Genomic DNA, 15,649 nt, shown 5'->3' on the forward strand with positions numbered 1-15,649 from the left:
AGGTTGCCTGAATGGATGTTGTGTCCCTTAAAGAGCTGTCAAAAACTTTGCCTAAGCTCTTGACTGGCTTTTCTGTGTTGGTTGGGATGGCTGTGCCTGCGATGCTGAACCAGAACTTGTTCTCCACCTTCCCTTTCCTCAGCACCATCGATCTTGATTTGGCAGGTTTGAAACGCATCCGGGCCCACTCCACCAGCTTTTCAAGCCCTTGCAGAATCCTCCGGCAGCCTGGGACTGATTCTGTGGTGACTGTGAGGTCATCCATGAATGCTCCGATAGGTGGTTGCCGTTGAACGGAATTCATTCTGGGCCCTCTGCACTCTGGTTCAGCAGACTTAGTGAGCATGTTCATGGCTAGGGACAACAGTGTCACTGAGATAGTGCACCCTGTGATGATGCCGATCTCCACCTTGTGCCGGGTTGATGTAATTGCTCCTGAAGAGACCCTCATCCTGAAGTTGCTGTAATAATCAGCGATAAGATCTCTGATTCTGCTGGGGACATGACATTTGGTCAGTGTGAGCTGCACCAGCTTATGCAGAATGGAGCCATATGCATTTGCCAGGTCAAGCCACAACACTGACAGGTTGCCCTTGTTCTCTCTGGCCTCCCTGATGAACTGTGTCACCACACCGATGTGCTCCAGACAGCCCAGCATCCCTGAAATGCCACCCTTCTGGACTGATGTATCAATATAGGTGTTCTTTGCTAGGTTCTTTGCACAGCCGGTTAGAAACTGCACTGAAGAAGATCTTTGCCTCAACACACAGCAGGGAGATGATGCGAAACTGATCTATCTGGGTGGCATTTTCTTCCTTCGGGATCCACACCCCTTCAGTCACTCTCCACTGTTCTGGGATTTCCCCCTTCTCCAGAAGGTTCTTGGGATCTTCCATAGACGCAGCAGGAGCTTGGGGCAGTTCTTGTACACTTTGTACGAGGTGTTGCTTGGTCCTGGAGCCGAGCTTGCCCTTGCTTTGCGGACGACCTCTCTGACTTCCTTCAGTTGCAGCTCTGACATGTCGAACTGCACATCCGGTTCAGGTGGGTCTATTAGGATGTCACACTCTCCCAACTCCTGCTCTCTTTCAGGATCATTATATATCTTCTTCAAATGTTGGTCTATGTCTTCCTGCGAACAGGCCAGTTTCCCACTGCGCTTCTCCCCCAGCAACTCCTTGGTGAACTTGAAGGGGTTGGCGATAAAGGCAGCACGTTTTCAGGCCCTTTCACGACGCCGCCTCCGATGCCACTCTGCCCGGCAGAGGACCCTGATCTTCTTTCATAGTATGCACATCAGCTGGGCCAAGCCAATGCGCTCCTCTTCTCCTGCCTCCTTGTATTGGGACTTCAGCGCTTTCATCTCCTGCCTGACGTTGTGGATCCTCAATGCTCTTTGGTTCTTCGAGTAAGATGTTTTGGAGCCTTCCTTCTCCTCTTCTCTGAATCGTTCAGCTGCGATACTGACAATAATTGTTGTCATGGCTTGCAGCTTCCTATCAGCCCCTCCCTTCGCCGTTGCCTCCCGAATTTGGTTAACATCGTCATCAAACTGCTTCCACAGTGAAGTCATGTTAGCTGTAGGCCATTTGATCTGCCTCCTGTTAGACTTCATGTTAGAGGGATTAGTTTACAACACTTGGAGGTTCTGGGCACTATGGGGTGACTCTGGGCCTGGCCCCTCCTTTGTCTCACCAGGTTGGACACCTGCGCGTTGTGCTGCTCCTGCTCCCGCCAAACACTTCATCCTCGCTTGGTGAATCTTCAAGCCACGATCGTTCTTGCAGATTCTGCCACATGCACACTGCTTCCTCATCGTCATTTGTTCACTGCCTGGGTCTGATGTCGTTGTGTCCGTCCGACTGGGATGCTATCCTCCCACCCTCTCGGGCACCCCTGGGGGTATCTTTTCCTAGATTCTTTGTGGCTTTTGTGGGGGTCCTCCTCTCAGAGGACGCAGATTGGGTTGCCAGCCCGTTCTGCCCTGGTTGCCGTCTCTCCGGGCTGTCACTGACTCTCCAGTCGTCACCACTCTTTTCGTGGTTGTCACCCAGTCTCAAATGAGTGCCATGAAATAACAGACAATTAAAAAGCATACAATTAAAAGCTTTAGCTTTATAATTCTTAATTTGACTAAAGGATTAGTAAAGAAAGAACAAAAAAAGGAAAGGGCCTAGTTTAATGAAACAGTCTAATGTGCACAAGTTGGAGCTCACGGTTTCTCCTTCGCCGATCCTCCTTCGATCTCAACCCGGGCTTTATCTAATCACGGCCCCACTCCGGGTCGAATCCTACGACCTCTTCTCTCCTATGTCTTCATCCCCTTGACAAAAGCCCCAAGCTCAACATTAGTGTCCCTCACCAGAGAAACCTCCCTTAATCCGGCCACCCTAATTGGATGGCACACAATTCTCCTATCTCTTATCTTCAACAGTAACCCAAACAAGCAGCTTGCACAGAACAACACAAAATGAAATACAAAACAGCATAACCATAAAAAATAATACGAATCAGGGCATTACACCTAACTGAATTAATTCCTCTGCCTACATAGTGTTGACATCCCTCTGCACATTCATGTGCCTAAGAGTTTTTTTTAAATGCCTCTATCAATTTGCCTTCACTATCCCCCCATCCCCGCTGTGCAAACCAAGCATCTGCCACAGTGTAAGAAAACCTGCAAACTTGGCCCGCACATCTCCTCTGAACTTACCCTCTCTTAGCTTAAATGCAATTTTGTAAACCCTCAGGGAAACATACCATGCCTATCCAGGATCTCCTCATAAACGAGATATTCCATCCCAGACGATGTCTTGGTGAATATGCAGTGCACCATTTCTAGTGCAATCACATCCCTCCAACAATTTGGTGTCCAGAACTGTATATAATATTGTAGCTATGCCCTAATCAATATTTTATGAAGTTAAACAAACACTTTACTATTATATTCTATGCCATGGCTAATGAAGGAAAGCATTGCATATGCTTTTATCTATCTTTGCTGTCACCTGTAGGAACCTTTGGGTTTCATATCTCCTTAACAGGCTAAATTCCATCTGTTATTGCTCATGCCAATTTAAATATAGATCAATATCATCTTTTAGCCTAAGACCATACTCCTCACTATCAATAGCAGCATCAATTTTTATGCCATATGCATTTTCATGCTGTTTTTTAAAATTTAGTTTTTGTGTGTGACATTTGTTTGCAAATGGCCAACACGTTCCAGGAAAACCTTTCATTGTGCACAACTTGAGTAAAATTTCCCCAAGACGCTGTAAGAGTAGCAGTACTGAAAGAGTGATGCTATTCCATGTATGGCTGTTGCAGAGATCGCATTGCATGTTCCTGGGCATCATTCCAGGAAACATGCAGTCCGGTTGTTGGAATGGTGTGATCTAACCCAGAAAAAAGCATTATCTTGATTTACCCAAGGGTAAAGTCAATTTTTAATCATACAATACTGTGGAATCAAAAAAACAGTGTGGCATGATTGAAAAATGAGCTCTCGCTTTGGCCATTTAGTGGCTGAGAAACAAAAAGTAACAATGTCCAATCCTATAAAGCCATTGTTCATACTTTTTTGTATTATATGCAGATTTGGAAGATTTGTATTTTGTGGGGCTAATTCTTTCAGCAGAATAACCCAGGTCTTTTGGGCCATTATGTTATGCCCATTCTATAAACCCACTCCACAATCAATCTAATCCTTCCCCCTTAAACAACCCATAACCCTCCATTTTTCTAACATCCATGGGCCTATCTAAAAGCCTTTGAAATGTCTTTCTTATTGTATCAGCCTCTACGACTATTCTGGGCAATGCATTCCAGATATCTGAAAAGCTTGATCTGCTTAATTGATTGCTTTTCTAATGTACCCTGCTCAACCTGTTCTGTTCTAATCAAATCAGGACAAAAAAAGAGGCAGAAGTTTGTCCTTCTTTTTAGGATAGTTTCATCACACTCTGCTTCAAATATTAGTTCCACTTAATTCGATGTGCATTTATTATTCCATTAAGTATTCAGTGAAAACAACATTTAATGCACTTCCATCCCAGTGGCAGTCTGCTTTGCCACACCAAAACACAAGAAACAGAAGCAAGAGTAGGTCAATTTGCCCTTTGAACTTAGCCCAGCAATTAAGTTGGATCAAAACCGATCTACCTATTACAGCAGGACTATAACATTATCTCCAGATCACTTCATCCCCATATTATCCAGAATTCTATCAGAATCAGGTCTAATAATACCGGCATATATTGTGAAATTTGTTAACTTAGTGGCAGCAGTACAATGCTATACATGATATAGGAAAAAAATAAATCAATTAAAGTATGTATGTGTTTATTAAATAGTTAAAATAAAAATAGTGCAAAAAGAGAAATAATTTGAAAAATAGTGAGGTAGTGATCATGCCCATCTAGAAATTGGGTGACAGAAGGGAACCGGTCCTGTTCCTGAACCGCTGAATGTGGGCCTTCAGGCTTCTGTACCTCCTTCCTAATGGTAACATTGAGAAGAAGGCATGTCCTTGGTGATGGGGGTCCTTAACGATGGTCACCGCCTTTCTGAGGCACCGCTCCTTGAAGGTGTCCTGGATACTACGGAGGCTAGTGCCCATAATGGAGCTGACTAATTTTACGACTTTCTGTGACTACTATCAATCTGATGCTGTAGCCTCCGCCACCACCCCCCCCCCCCACGCCCCCATACCACGGTACATCTGCAGAAGTTTTCAAGTGTTTTAGGTGACAAATCAAATCTCTTCAAATTCCTAATGAAATATAGCTGCTGCCTTGCCCTCTTTATAATTGCAACGATATGTTGGGACCACATAGATCCTTAGAGATATGAATACTCAGGAACTTGAAGTTGCTCACTCTCTCCACTTCTGATCCCTCCATGAGGATTGGTTTGTGCCCTCCTTTCTTACACTTCCTGAAGTCCACAATCAGCTCTTTGGTCTTACTGACATAGAGTGCAATATTGTTGCTGTGACACCACTCAACTAGCTGGTATATCTCACTCCTGTACGCCCTCTCGTCTCAATCTGAGATTCTGCCAACAATTGTTATATCATCAGCAAGTTTATAGATAGCACTTGAGCTGTGCCTAGCCACACAGTTACTGGTGTAGAGAGAGTAGGGAAGTGGACTAAACATACTGAAGTGTGCCAGTGTTGATCATCAGTGAGGAGATCTTATTACCAATCCACACAGATTGTGGTCTTCCGGTTAGGAAGTTGAGGATCCAATTGCAGAGAGAAGTACAGAGGACCACGCTCTGTAGCTTTTTGATCAGGACTGTAGGAATTATGCAGCTGAATGCTGAGCTATAGTCCTGACACAGTTGTTTGTACTGTCCAGGTGATCTAAGGCCACGTGAAGAGCCATCGAGATTGTGTCTGCCATAGACCTATTGTGGCATTAGGCAATTCTACAGAACTGTTTTGAACAAACCCAAGTACTGAGGCTTCACAGGTTTCAGGGGCAGAGAATTCTAAAGTTTAGCCATTCTCTGAAGAAGTTTCCCCTGATCGCAAATCTAAATGAGCTGCCCCTTATTCTGTAAATCATTGAAGTTAACCTTCACTCAGGAAGATCAACATGCTTCTGAAATCAGAGGAAGGACACTGTCACAATAAACTGTGGGTCAATTGTTTAAGAAAAATAACCAGATGACTTGAGTCGCAATAATAAATTGATGTACTTTTATTTACCTCAAAACCAGCCAAAAACCGGAGGGGGAAAGCAATATATATAGCCACCCTCAGACTAAACACCAAATAAAACTAACCCCAAAGCCTTGGTAACCTGAGGTTTATAACAGCTAAGCCCCTCCCCCTAGACCAGCCAAAAGCTAATTAACTCAATTATCCAATTAAAGATGGTATCCTCCGCCATCTGCACACCTGTGCAGGTTGCTGCTGTCTCTATATGAGACAGCTCCATGCAGCAGCTCTGGTTCAGACCCAGTCACTATTACTGCTGGGGATGAGTGTTTCACCGAGTGCGCCATGTGCCGTCCGTAGTTAGTGACGGGCTTTCGTCACAGACACTTTGAATAGGTTAACTACATTTGGACTAATATCTCCACAAGTTAGCATAGCCAGTAAAAGAGGAAGGAAAACAATCTTTCAAGTGGGACCTTAATGCACAAAACACATCAAAGGATAATTTGAAAACCAGGAGAGAATGTGAGTAATAGCTGTTAAATAATGAAACTGGCACATCAACCACACAACCATTCAACGATCTAAATATGATTTTTGCTTTATCTCAGAGTAGCCATTTTCCAAAAGCAAAGTTCCCTTCAGATATGCACCTTCTAACAAATTATTTGATTACATTGACACATCATTACATATGGTGAAAAATATATATTCATCAGATTAATTAGTAAGGGATATGTTACTTAAAGTATACATATATCCAAGTGTTCATCTTAGTTTGTGCTTTGAAAAAAAAACAGGTGACAAGGTCATTCAAGTTAACCGATAATTCACATTAACTGATAAGTCATTCAGTCAGCAATCTCACTTGATTTAGCATAAATATTATGGTGTCACTAGTTGGTGAGGAGCCTTGATTTCAATGACCTGTCTCTCACAAAGCTTCAAAAATACAATTTTCTCATTATATCTTCTTCTACATAAAAACATGTCACCCCATCAAACTATTTCGCTAATCATAAACACAAGAGGTTCTGCAGATGCTGGAAACCCAGAGCAACACACGTAGAAAAAACCTGGAGGATCTCAGAAGTTCAGGCATCTATGGAACAAAAACAAACAATTAGCATTTCAGGGCCTAGACTTTTCATCAGAACTGGAAGGGAAGGAGGAAGAAGCCAGAATAAGAAGGTGAGGGGAGAGGAAGGAGATCAAGCCTTCCCACCACCTTAACTGGGATAGAGTTCCTCTTGTCCTCACCTCCTAGCCCATGAGAGCCTTCTCATCCAGCACACCATTCTCTACAACTTACACTAACTTCAACCGGACTAAAAATATCTTGACATTCCCCCGCCCCCATCACCATTCTCCGCTTTCCAGGGGGATCACTCCCTCTGTGATTTCATTGTCCACTCATCCCTCCCTAAGAATCTCCCTCCTGCTACTTATTCCCGCAAGGAGAGGAAATGCTACATCTGCCCATTCACCTCCTTCCTCACCTCCACTCAGGGCCCCAAACAGTCCTTCCAGGTGAGGCAACACTTCACCTGTGAATCTGTTGGGGTCATCAACTGTATCTGGTGCTCACTTTGCAGCCTGCTCCACACTGGTGAAACCCAACATAGATTAGGGAACTACTTTGTAGAGCACCTTCGCGCCATCTGCAAAATGCATGATTTCCCGGTGGCCAACCATTTTAATTCCAATCTCCATTCCCATTTTGACATTTCAGTCTATGGACTCCTTTACTGCCATGTTAAGGTCACTCTCAGGTTGGAGGAGCAACACTTCATATTCCACCTTGGCAGCCTCCAACCTGATGGCATGAGCATCAGTTACTCTGATATTCAGTAATTTTTCTCCCTCCTCCTTCCCTCTTCTTCAATTCCCCACTCTGGCCCCACCATCTTACCTTTATTGTTACCTGCCTCTCGCCTCACCCTGATGCACCTCCCACTTCCCTTTCTCCCATGGTCCACTCTGCTCTCCTATCAGATTCTTTCTCCTTCAGCCCTTTACCTTTTCCACCTATCACCTTCCAGTTTCTTACTACATCCCCCCTCCCCCACTCAAATGGCACCGGCATCACCTCTCACCTTCTAGCTTGTTCTTCTTCCCCTTCCCCCACCTTCTTATCCTGGCTTCTTCCCCTTCCTTTCCAGTCCTGATGAAGGGTCTTGGCCCAAAACGTCGACTGATTATTCATTTCCATAGATGCTGCCTGACCTGCTGAGTTCCTCCAGCATTTTGTGTGTGTTGCTCTAATCCAATCTCGCCTCTTTCCACACTCTTTTTTTATTGTTTCCATATGGCACCAAGTTCCACTATCTCGACCCTCTGGCATCTAATTGCCTTCAATATTGCTCAATAATGTGAATACGTGTAGCCAAAACTTGGGAAAAGTTCAACTGTTGCCAAAAACCACCTGATGTAGTTCCTTCATTCAAACAAGACAGAAAGTTAGAGGTGAGAACTCTGCTGCCAGACAACTATAATATTTTGATTTGGTTTGCATGTAAAAAGAAAAGTACATTGGCTCTTCATGGAGTTGCCAGTTGGATAAATATGATTTAGAAAGAAACTTTTAAACCAAACTATTAAACTGTTTAGAAATGGGAAAAGGAGGAACATTAATTGCAGAACCTTTACTCTTCCTACAAGTTGGTTGATTTTCCACTTTTATACAACGACACCACACAACTGTATAAGTGTATAATGTGCCAAGCAGGGTAATCATTTGGGCCATCAAATATCTTTGTGTGGTTCACTGATTTTCAAAATGCAATCCAATAAAAGTTAAATCTCTGGTGCAAAGTTTAATAGACACTTCTTGTTATATAACATCTTATGTAACTTAGACATCTGTCCTACCCATAGTGAAGTTCCAGTTTTATCCGTATCCACTAAACTGCCAAGAAGTGCTTGGCTCGAAGTTATATATAAGAATAACAGAAAAATTCAAAATTGGAACCAGGTACCACAACACTATATTTAGAGATAACATAAAATGTATCCTACCTTTAAACCAGGTGGTCCCGGATGTCCATTTACTCCTGGAACCCCAGGCCCTCCCTGAAAGCAAATAATGTAGATTTGCTGTCAAGATGACAAAATAACTGATTTTATATGATGCTCTGTACACATTTTTCCTTTCAATACATTTTAATCTTAACAATGCTTAGCAGCTAAGAGAAAGGCCATTCAGCCTGATCAGTCCACACCAGCACTCATGAACACACAAGCTTTTTCCAGCCTTCTTCATCTGCCATCAAACCCTCTGTTACCCCCTCATTCACTGGTCCTTGAATGCATCCAATTACATTAATCCAAGATGTTCCCCTAAATCAGGGGTTCTCATTCTTTTAGGCCATGAACCACTACCATTAACCAAGGTGACCATGAACTGCATGTTGGGAACCCCCTACCCTAAATAAAGTTCAAAGTAGATTTATTATCAAAGAACATATATGTCACTATATACTACCCAGACATTCATTTTCCTGCAGGCATACACAATAAATACATCAGAGAATAACAACCATTCTAGAATTAATGAAAGACCACATCAACTTGGGCTTTCAACCAGTGTGCAAAAGACAAGCTGTGGGAATACAAAAAGAAAATAAATAAATAAATAAATAAATAAATAAGCAAGCAAGCAAGCAAGCAATAAATATCAGGAACATGAGATGAACAGTCCTCGAAAGTGAGTCCATAGGTTGTGGGAACATTTCAGTGATGAGCACGTGAAGTTGAATGAAGTTATCGTTGGTTTAAGAGCCTGACGGTTAAGGGGCAATAACTGTTCATGAACCTGGTGGTGAGAGTCCTGAGGCTCCTGTACCTTTTTCCTGATGGCAAAAATGAGAAGAGAGCATGTCCTGGGTGATGGGGGTCCCTAATGATGGATGATGCTTTCCTGCAACTACGCTTTGTGTAGATGTGTTCCATGGTGTGGAGGGCTTTATCTGCAATGGACTGGGCCATATCCTAACTTTTTGTAGGATTTTCCATTCAAGGGGATTGGTGTTTCTATAACAGGCTGTGATGTAGTCAGACAATATTTGACCATGCCTAAATGACAAGCATGTAACTCCTCCTACACTTTAGCTCTCAGCTTGAATGATAGAACAACTCTCAATCCCCATATAAGGCAACCCCCATCAAGGGCAACACACATCAAAGTTGCTGGTGAACGCAACTTTCAGGACTGACAAAGGGTCTCAGCCTGAAACGTTGACTGCACCTCTTCCTACAGATGCTGCCTGGCCTGCTGCGTTCACCAGCAACTTTGATGTGTGTTGCTTGAATTTCCAGCATCTGCAGAATTCCTGTTGTCCCCATCAAGGGCAAGTTCATTCCAGTGCTGGTAAAAACGGAGGAATTGGAATTTTTGCTGCACATTCCAGCCATTTTGGGTTGCCATACAGACCTGAGACAGTGTGGGTCTTTTCTATTTCCCTTTGGATCATCTCAGCCATATTAGGAAGACTTTCAATTTCCATTAGGGAACTCACAACAAGAGGAGTGTCATCTTTTGTAATTTTTTAGGTATTTCATTTTCCAATGGTAAATGGGACAATCCATCAGCATTTCCATGATTAATTGTCCTCTTGAAATCAATCTAGTAATTGTCACTTTAAAAAGCGAGCTCATACGGCTTTGTCCATTGCCATTTCTTCCCGATCTGTAGTAATGATTTCAAGATGTGGAGTACAGTAGCCAGTTTGGCAGGAATCTGTTATAGTAATTGACAAATCCTAAATAGGATTGCAACTGTGACACTTCCTTTAGTCATGGGGCATCCACCACTGCTTGAATTTTCTCAGCACACTTGTGAAATTCTTGTGTGTCAATGGTGTGACCACAGTAAGTGATGTTTGTTTGAAAGAATTCACATTTGTTGCATCATGGTCTGAGTGCGCAATCTTCTGATCTTTTTAAACGTTGTCTTGAGATTTTGGAGATATTCCTTGTCATCCAGGTAAACACTAAATGCCTGGGCAACCTTGCAGTACTTGGTCTATAGCTTTCTGCCAGACTGCAGGTGTAGATGCTACTCCAAAAATAAGGGACCAGTGGCGTTGCCCATGGACTCCTCGCAACCTTGGAAAGAATTTCTTCAGCCTCCATGTGAGCTAGCTCGCTGGCTACTTTATCATAGATGTTATAAGGAACTGGATGGGCTTTATAAAACACAAGTGTGGCATTTTCATTAAGTACTATTTTACCTTTGTTATGTTTGAGTTTTCCAATAGCATCCTTGAACAATGCTGTGGCACAATCCAGCATCTTTCTTAATTTGCTTTCAGTTGACTCTGTTGCAGGGGATGTAGCATGCAAATGGTGGATGGATCTCCAATCACATTGTAATTGTTGCAGCCATTCACAGCTCCACAATGCTGGCCCTCCTGTTTTTACCACATGCAAGCCCAATGTGGTTTGTTGGTTGTTGTATTTCACTGCTATGAATGTCATTGACAGCACTAAGCAGTACTGCATCTGTATTGTACTGTCTCAGTACTTTTATATTTGTGTACTGCAGCACTTTTTTTAATTCGCAGTTATTTTGTAAATAACACTATTCTTTGCATTTCTGGTCAGATGCTAATTGCATTTCATTGGCTTTATATCTGTACTTGGCACAATGTCAATAAAGTTGAATCTAATCTAATCTAATCTAATCATTCCCACAGGAGTTATCTTTCTTCAGTATAAGTCCTTAGTTGTATATTTGCGTAGTTCAGCTAAAAGGCCACTCAAGCTCATTTTGTGGAATGACTGAAACAGCTGAGCCAGTGTCCAGTTCCATTTTAATTAATTTGCCACTCACTTCTGATGTAAGCCATGTTACTTGTCTCTTGTTAAATTTCACATTGTAAATCTCAAGGCTAACCTAGTCCTATATCGTTCTCATCATTATCAGATTTTTAATCAATGGCATGCAGATTACTGCTCTTTTTGAAACTGCAACTTAACATTATCTTTTTCTCTTCCCTATGCAGTCCATTTATTTTTTCTGCCTGACATGCTCTTTGAATGTGTCCTAATTTGTTGATTTTCTGCAGTTAGTCTTTAAACTTCCATTGGTCTGGTGTATGGGAGCCCCTGCCACAATAGTAACATAATTCATTCACCAGGGCGGGTTTCTGTTTAGACGTTGCAATTTTGTTCATGCTCACTTTCATTCCTGATTGCAATTCAATTGCATCTCTGGCTGCTGTTTCCATTGATACACCAATTTCAACTGCTCTTTTAGATATGAGTTGTGCTTTAGTTAGGAGCCAGTTTTGAATGCTTTCTTGCAAGATTCCACAAACCAAATGACCCCTTAGTACATCATTAAGCCCATCAGACAATTTCTTCAATTCAACCACGTAAGCTGAAGTGGACTCCCCTTCCTTTTGATTCTGCTTATGAAACTTAAAGCATTGTGCAATCAACAATGGTTTAGATTTTAAATGCTCCTGCATTGCGATCATAATATCAGCAAAGCTTATATCGGCTGGTTTGGTTGGACTTAACACTTTAAACTTCTAAGCAAACTGCATGCTTTCCCACTTTTGCAGTCAACAATACTGACACTAGCTTTTCAATCTGCTATTTCATTTGCTTCAAAATACTACTCAATTTCTTCGGTATACATCATCCAGTTATCTGTTGTGCAATCAAACATGTCTATCTTTTCAATGTAGCTTACCATTTCTCCATTTTAAAAAAATTATTATCTCCCAGTACTTACTGACCATGAACCCCCGGTCACACTTGTTGCTTGTTAACTTAGTCTATTTTCTGCCTTTCTTAAAAAAAGACTCAAAATTTTTTCTTCCTTTCCGAGGAAAAACATGCTGGTACAGTAGGTAGTTATCTTCGGTTCATTTTAAAACTTCCTCATCAGCACTGTTAATGTTTTGTAACTCCAGAAACTAATTTAAAGAAAAATGCAGGAGCCCGGATACTTGAGTACTTATTTTTCTTCTTTGTTAGTGCTGATGTATGCCATTCATGTACTTCTTACATATAATCCATCATGAATTATGTAAACAAAAAATGCTTTATCAAATAATATATTTACAATGCTGAAATATTACTGAAATATTAAATATACTACACTCAGTACAATGACTGAGGCTGTTCGACTCAGGGTGCCAGCTCTCCACCACTCACCAACTTCGACACCTGTGCATTGAAATGGAGAAGTTGGAATGGAGCTGGACGATGGGGGAGAGCATCAGCACTCATGATCTGCTGGACTCAGTAGAGAGACCAAGGGTGGAGTGTGGATGTAGAGGGATGAGGAGCTTATACCAGGGATGCTGGAGTAAAACAAAAAAAAAACGCATGTAGCCATTGTTTCTGAGTGAAATGGTCAATACAGGTGGGACTAGTACTTTATGTTTTAATTAATTTCTAGTTCTTCAACCATTTTTTTCTTTTGGCAACTGTAAAAATAGCACTTTTTTTGTAAAATGCTTCTGCTCTCAGAAGGATTGTTGGGGTGACAGGGCCTCAGGATACACCACCTGAGGCTGAGACACCTACAGTAGCTGACTGGATAATTCTGCAACATCTCACATGTCCAGGGCAAGTTGGTGTGGGGGTGATTGGTGGGTATAGGAGAGTAGTGAGCAGGACTGGGAACTAAGTTGAAGATCTGTCCGATAAGACAAAGGATTTCCTTTATGGTTGCTACCACTAAAAGTATGCACAAGCCTCAGTGGCTAGTTCTCACTTTCATCGATTGAACTCCACAAAGTTAATGGGATGAAATATGGAGTTGAGTACAAAACAGCATCAATCTCACACACAATATTTGACTCTGGCAAAAAAGATGGAAATGTTTTTCTCTTGCTTCTGGAATATTTATTTATTGTACTATAATGTATTAATCATCATTTGCTAGATTTGTTTAATGCATTTACTGTCATGTTAGCTATGCTATCCAGAGTGAGAGCAGAGTGGGTGTGGGCAGGGGTGAACCAGCTTTTTGATGTGGAACTTATTAAAAGTCATTGAAAGTGCACTTATTCAGGGTATATCATCACGATGGCTCCAGTGAACCACGGCAGCATACTGCGGGCTGCTTATAAAACTTCTAAATATACTTCTTTTGAATTACTCTCACTGCAATCTGCAGCATGCAATTTCATTCTAAGCAGCACACTTTTGAACCACCTTAATGAACTAGCGATTTCATGATCTTCTGAAGGACTCTGCAGACTTAACTCTCAAGCATGCAGGTGCGGCACCTTTATACGGATGAAAGTATATTGCCATGACCAGAAGTGAGGAAGAAGGGATGGACACCAAGTCAGGCTGAAATGCAGAGAAATGAGATTCCCTCTCCCCCGCATCTTGTTAACAAATGTGCAGTCACTGGAGAATATGACTGAGGACCTTGGGGCAAGATTGCTGTATTAGAGGGAAATGAGGAATTGCTGCACTCTGTTTCATGAAGACATGGGTCACTCTGGACACTGCCAATGATAAGACCCAAAGGCTTCTCGATACATGGGATGGACCAAACCACTGATTCAGAGAAGGCAAAAGGTGAGGATGTGTGTTTCATGATAAAGTTTGTGGTGCTCCAATGTAACGATTTTGTCGTACTCTTGTTCCCCCCACCTGGAACATCAAAAGGTTAAGTGCCAACCATTCTTCTTACCAAAAGAGTTCTTCTCCATGATTCTGACTGCAGTTCACATACCACCAAAAGCAGATGGTAATAAGCCACTCGAGATCTTGAATGCTGCCATCACCAAACAAGAAACAGTCCACCCAAACACATTTCAAATCATAGTCAGTGATTTCAATCAGGCTTGTTTGAAGAAATCACTGTCAATTACCATCAGTATAAAACCTGCAGCACCAGGGGTCCCAAAACCTGGACCATTGCTTTACTGAGATTAGAAATGCCTACCATTCCATGCCCAGACCTCAATACGGGAAATCAGATGACTTGGCTGTCCTCCTCCTATCTGCATACAGGCAGAGGCTAAAGAGCAAAGCGCCTGAGATAAGGACAAGAAAGAAGTGGTCGTGGGAGGCAGAGAAGTGGCTAATGTGATTGCTTTGAGTTGGTGGACTGGGCTGTGTTCAAGGACTCATCAGAAGAACTGAATGAATACATCACGATTATCACAGACTGTATAAGAAACAGTCATTGATGAGTGTGTCCCCACCAAATCATTCTGTCCTCCCCAAACAGAAGCCCTAGATGAATTATGAGATCCACAATCTGCTAAGGGCCAGATCAGAGGCGTTCAAGTCTGCCAACTGAGACAGATACGAGGTCCAGGCACAATCTCTGGAAAGCCATCTCACAGGCAAAGTGGCAATTTCAGACTAACTTTGAATTTTTGAAGGATGCTTAACGGCTGTGACTGGGCTTGAATGCTATTATCTCTTACAAAGTGAAACCAAGCAACATAGCTGACAACAGGGCTTCACTCCCAGGTGAACCTAATGCCTTCTCTGCTCTCTTTGACTGTCAAAACATGGAGTAACCTTCACAACCTTCCACACCCACCCCCCAATGAACCTGTGATGTCAGTCTCTGAGACCGACGTGAGACTATCCTTCAAGAGGGTGAACACGCGGAAAGCAACCGGCTGGCTTTGAGTAACTGGCCAAGTACTAAAGACCTGTGCTGACCAACGGGCTGGAGCGTTCACTGATATCCTTACACTCCTGCTTCAGCAGAATGAAGTGACCACCTGCTTCAAGCAGGCTTCAATTATAACATTGCCCAAGGACATAGTAACCTACCTCGATGACAATAATGCAGTAGCACTTACATCCACTGTCATGAAGTGTTTTGTGAGGTTGGTATCATATCAACTCCCACTTGAGAAGCGATTTGGATCCACTCCAGTTTGCCTACCAGCACAATAGGTACACAACAGATACCATCATATTGGCTGTCACTCAATCATGGAACATAAGCACAGCAAAGTGCATACATCAGGATGAGCTTTA

At 42.5% G+C, this 15,649-nt stretch overlaps 1 protein-coding gene across 1 annotated transcript in view; it reads right to left on the bottom strand.

Annotated features, from left to right (window-relative positions):
* LOC140199571 (uncharacterized) overlaps positions 1-15,649 on the bottom strand; it is a 254,277-nt gene that overhangs the window by 95,273 nt on the left and 143,355 nt on the right. The window contains exon 15 of the mRNA XM_072261873.1: positions 8,690-8,743. Within this exon, the coding sequence (XP_072117974.1) occupies positions 8,690-8,743 (54 nt within the window). The remainder of the gene's footprint in view (positions 1-8,689; positions 8,744-15,649) is intronic.

This window comes from Mobula birostris, chromosome 1 (assembly GCF_030028105.1).
Source record: "Mobula birostris isolate sMobBir1 chromosome 1, sMobBir1.hap1, whole genome shotgun sequence".
NCBI classification, from domain to species: Eukaryota; Metazoa; Chordata; class Chondrichthyes; order Myliobatiformes; family Myliobatidae; genus Mobula; species Mobula birostris.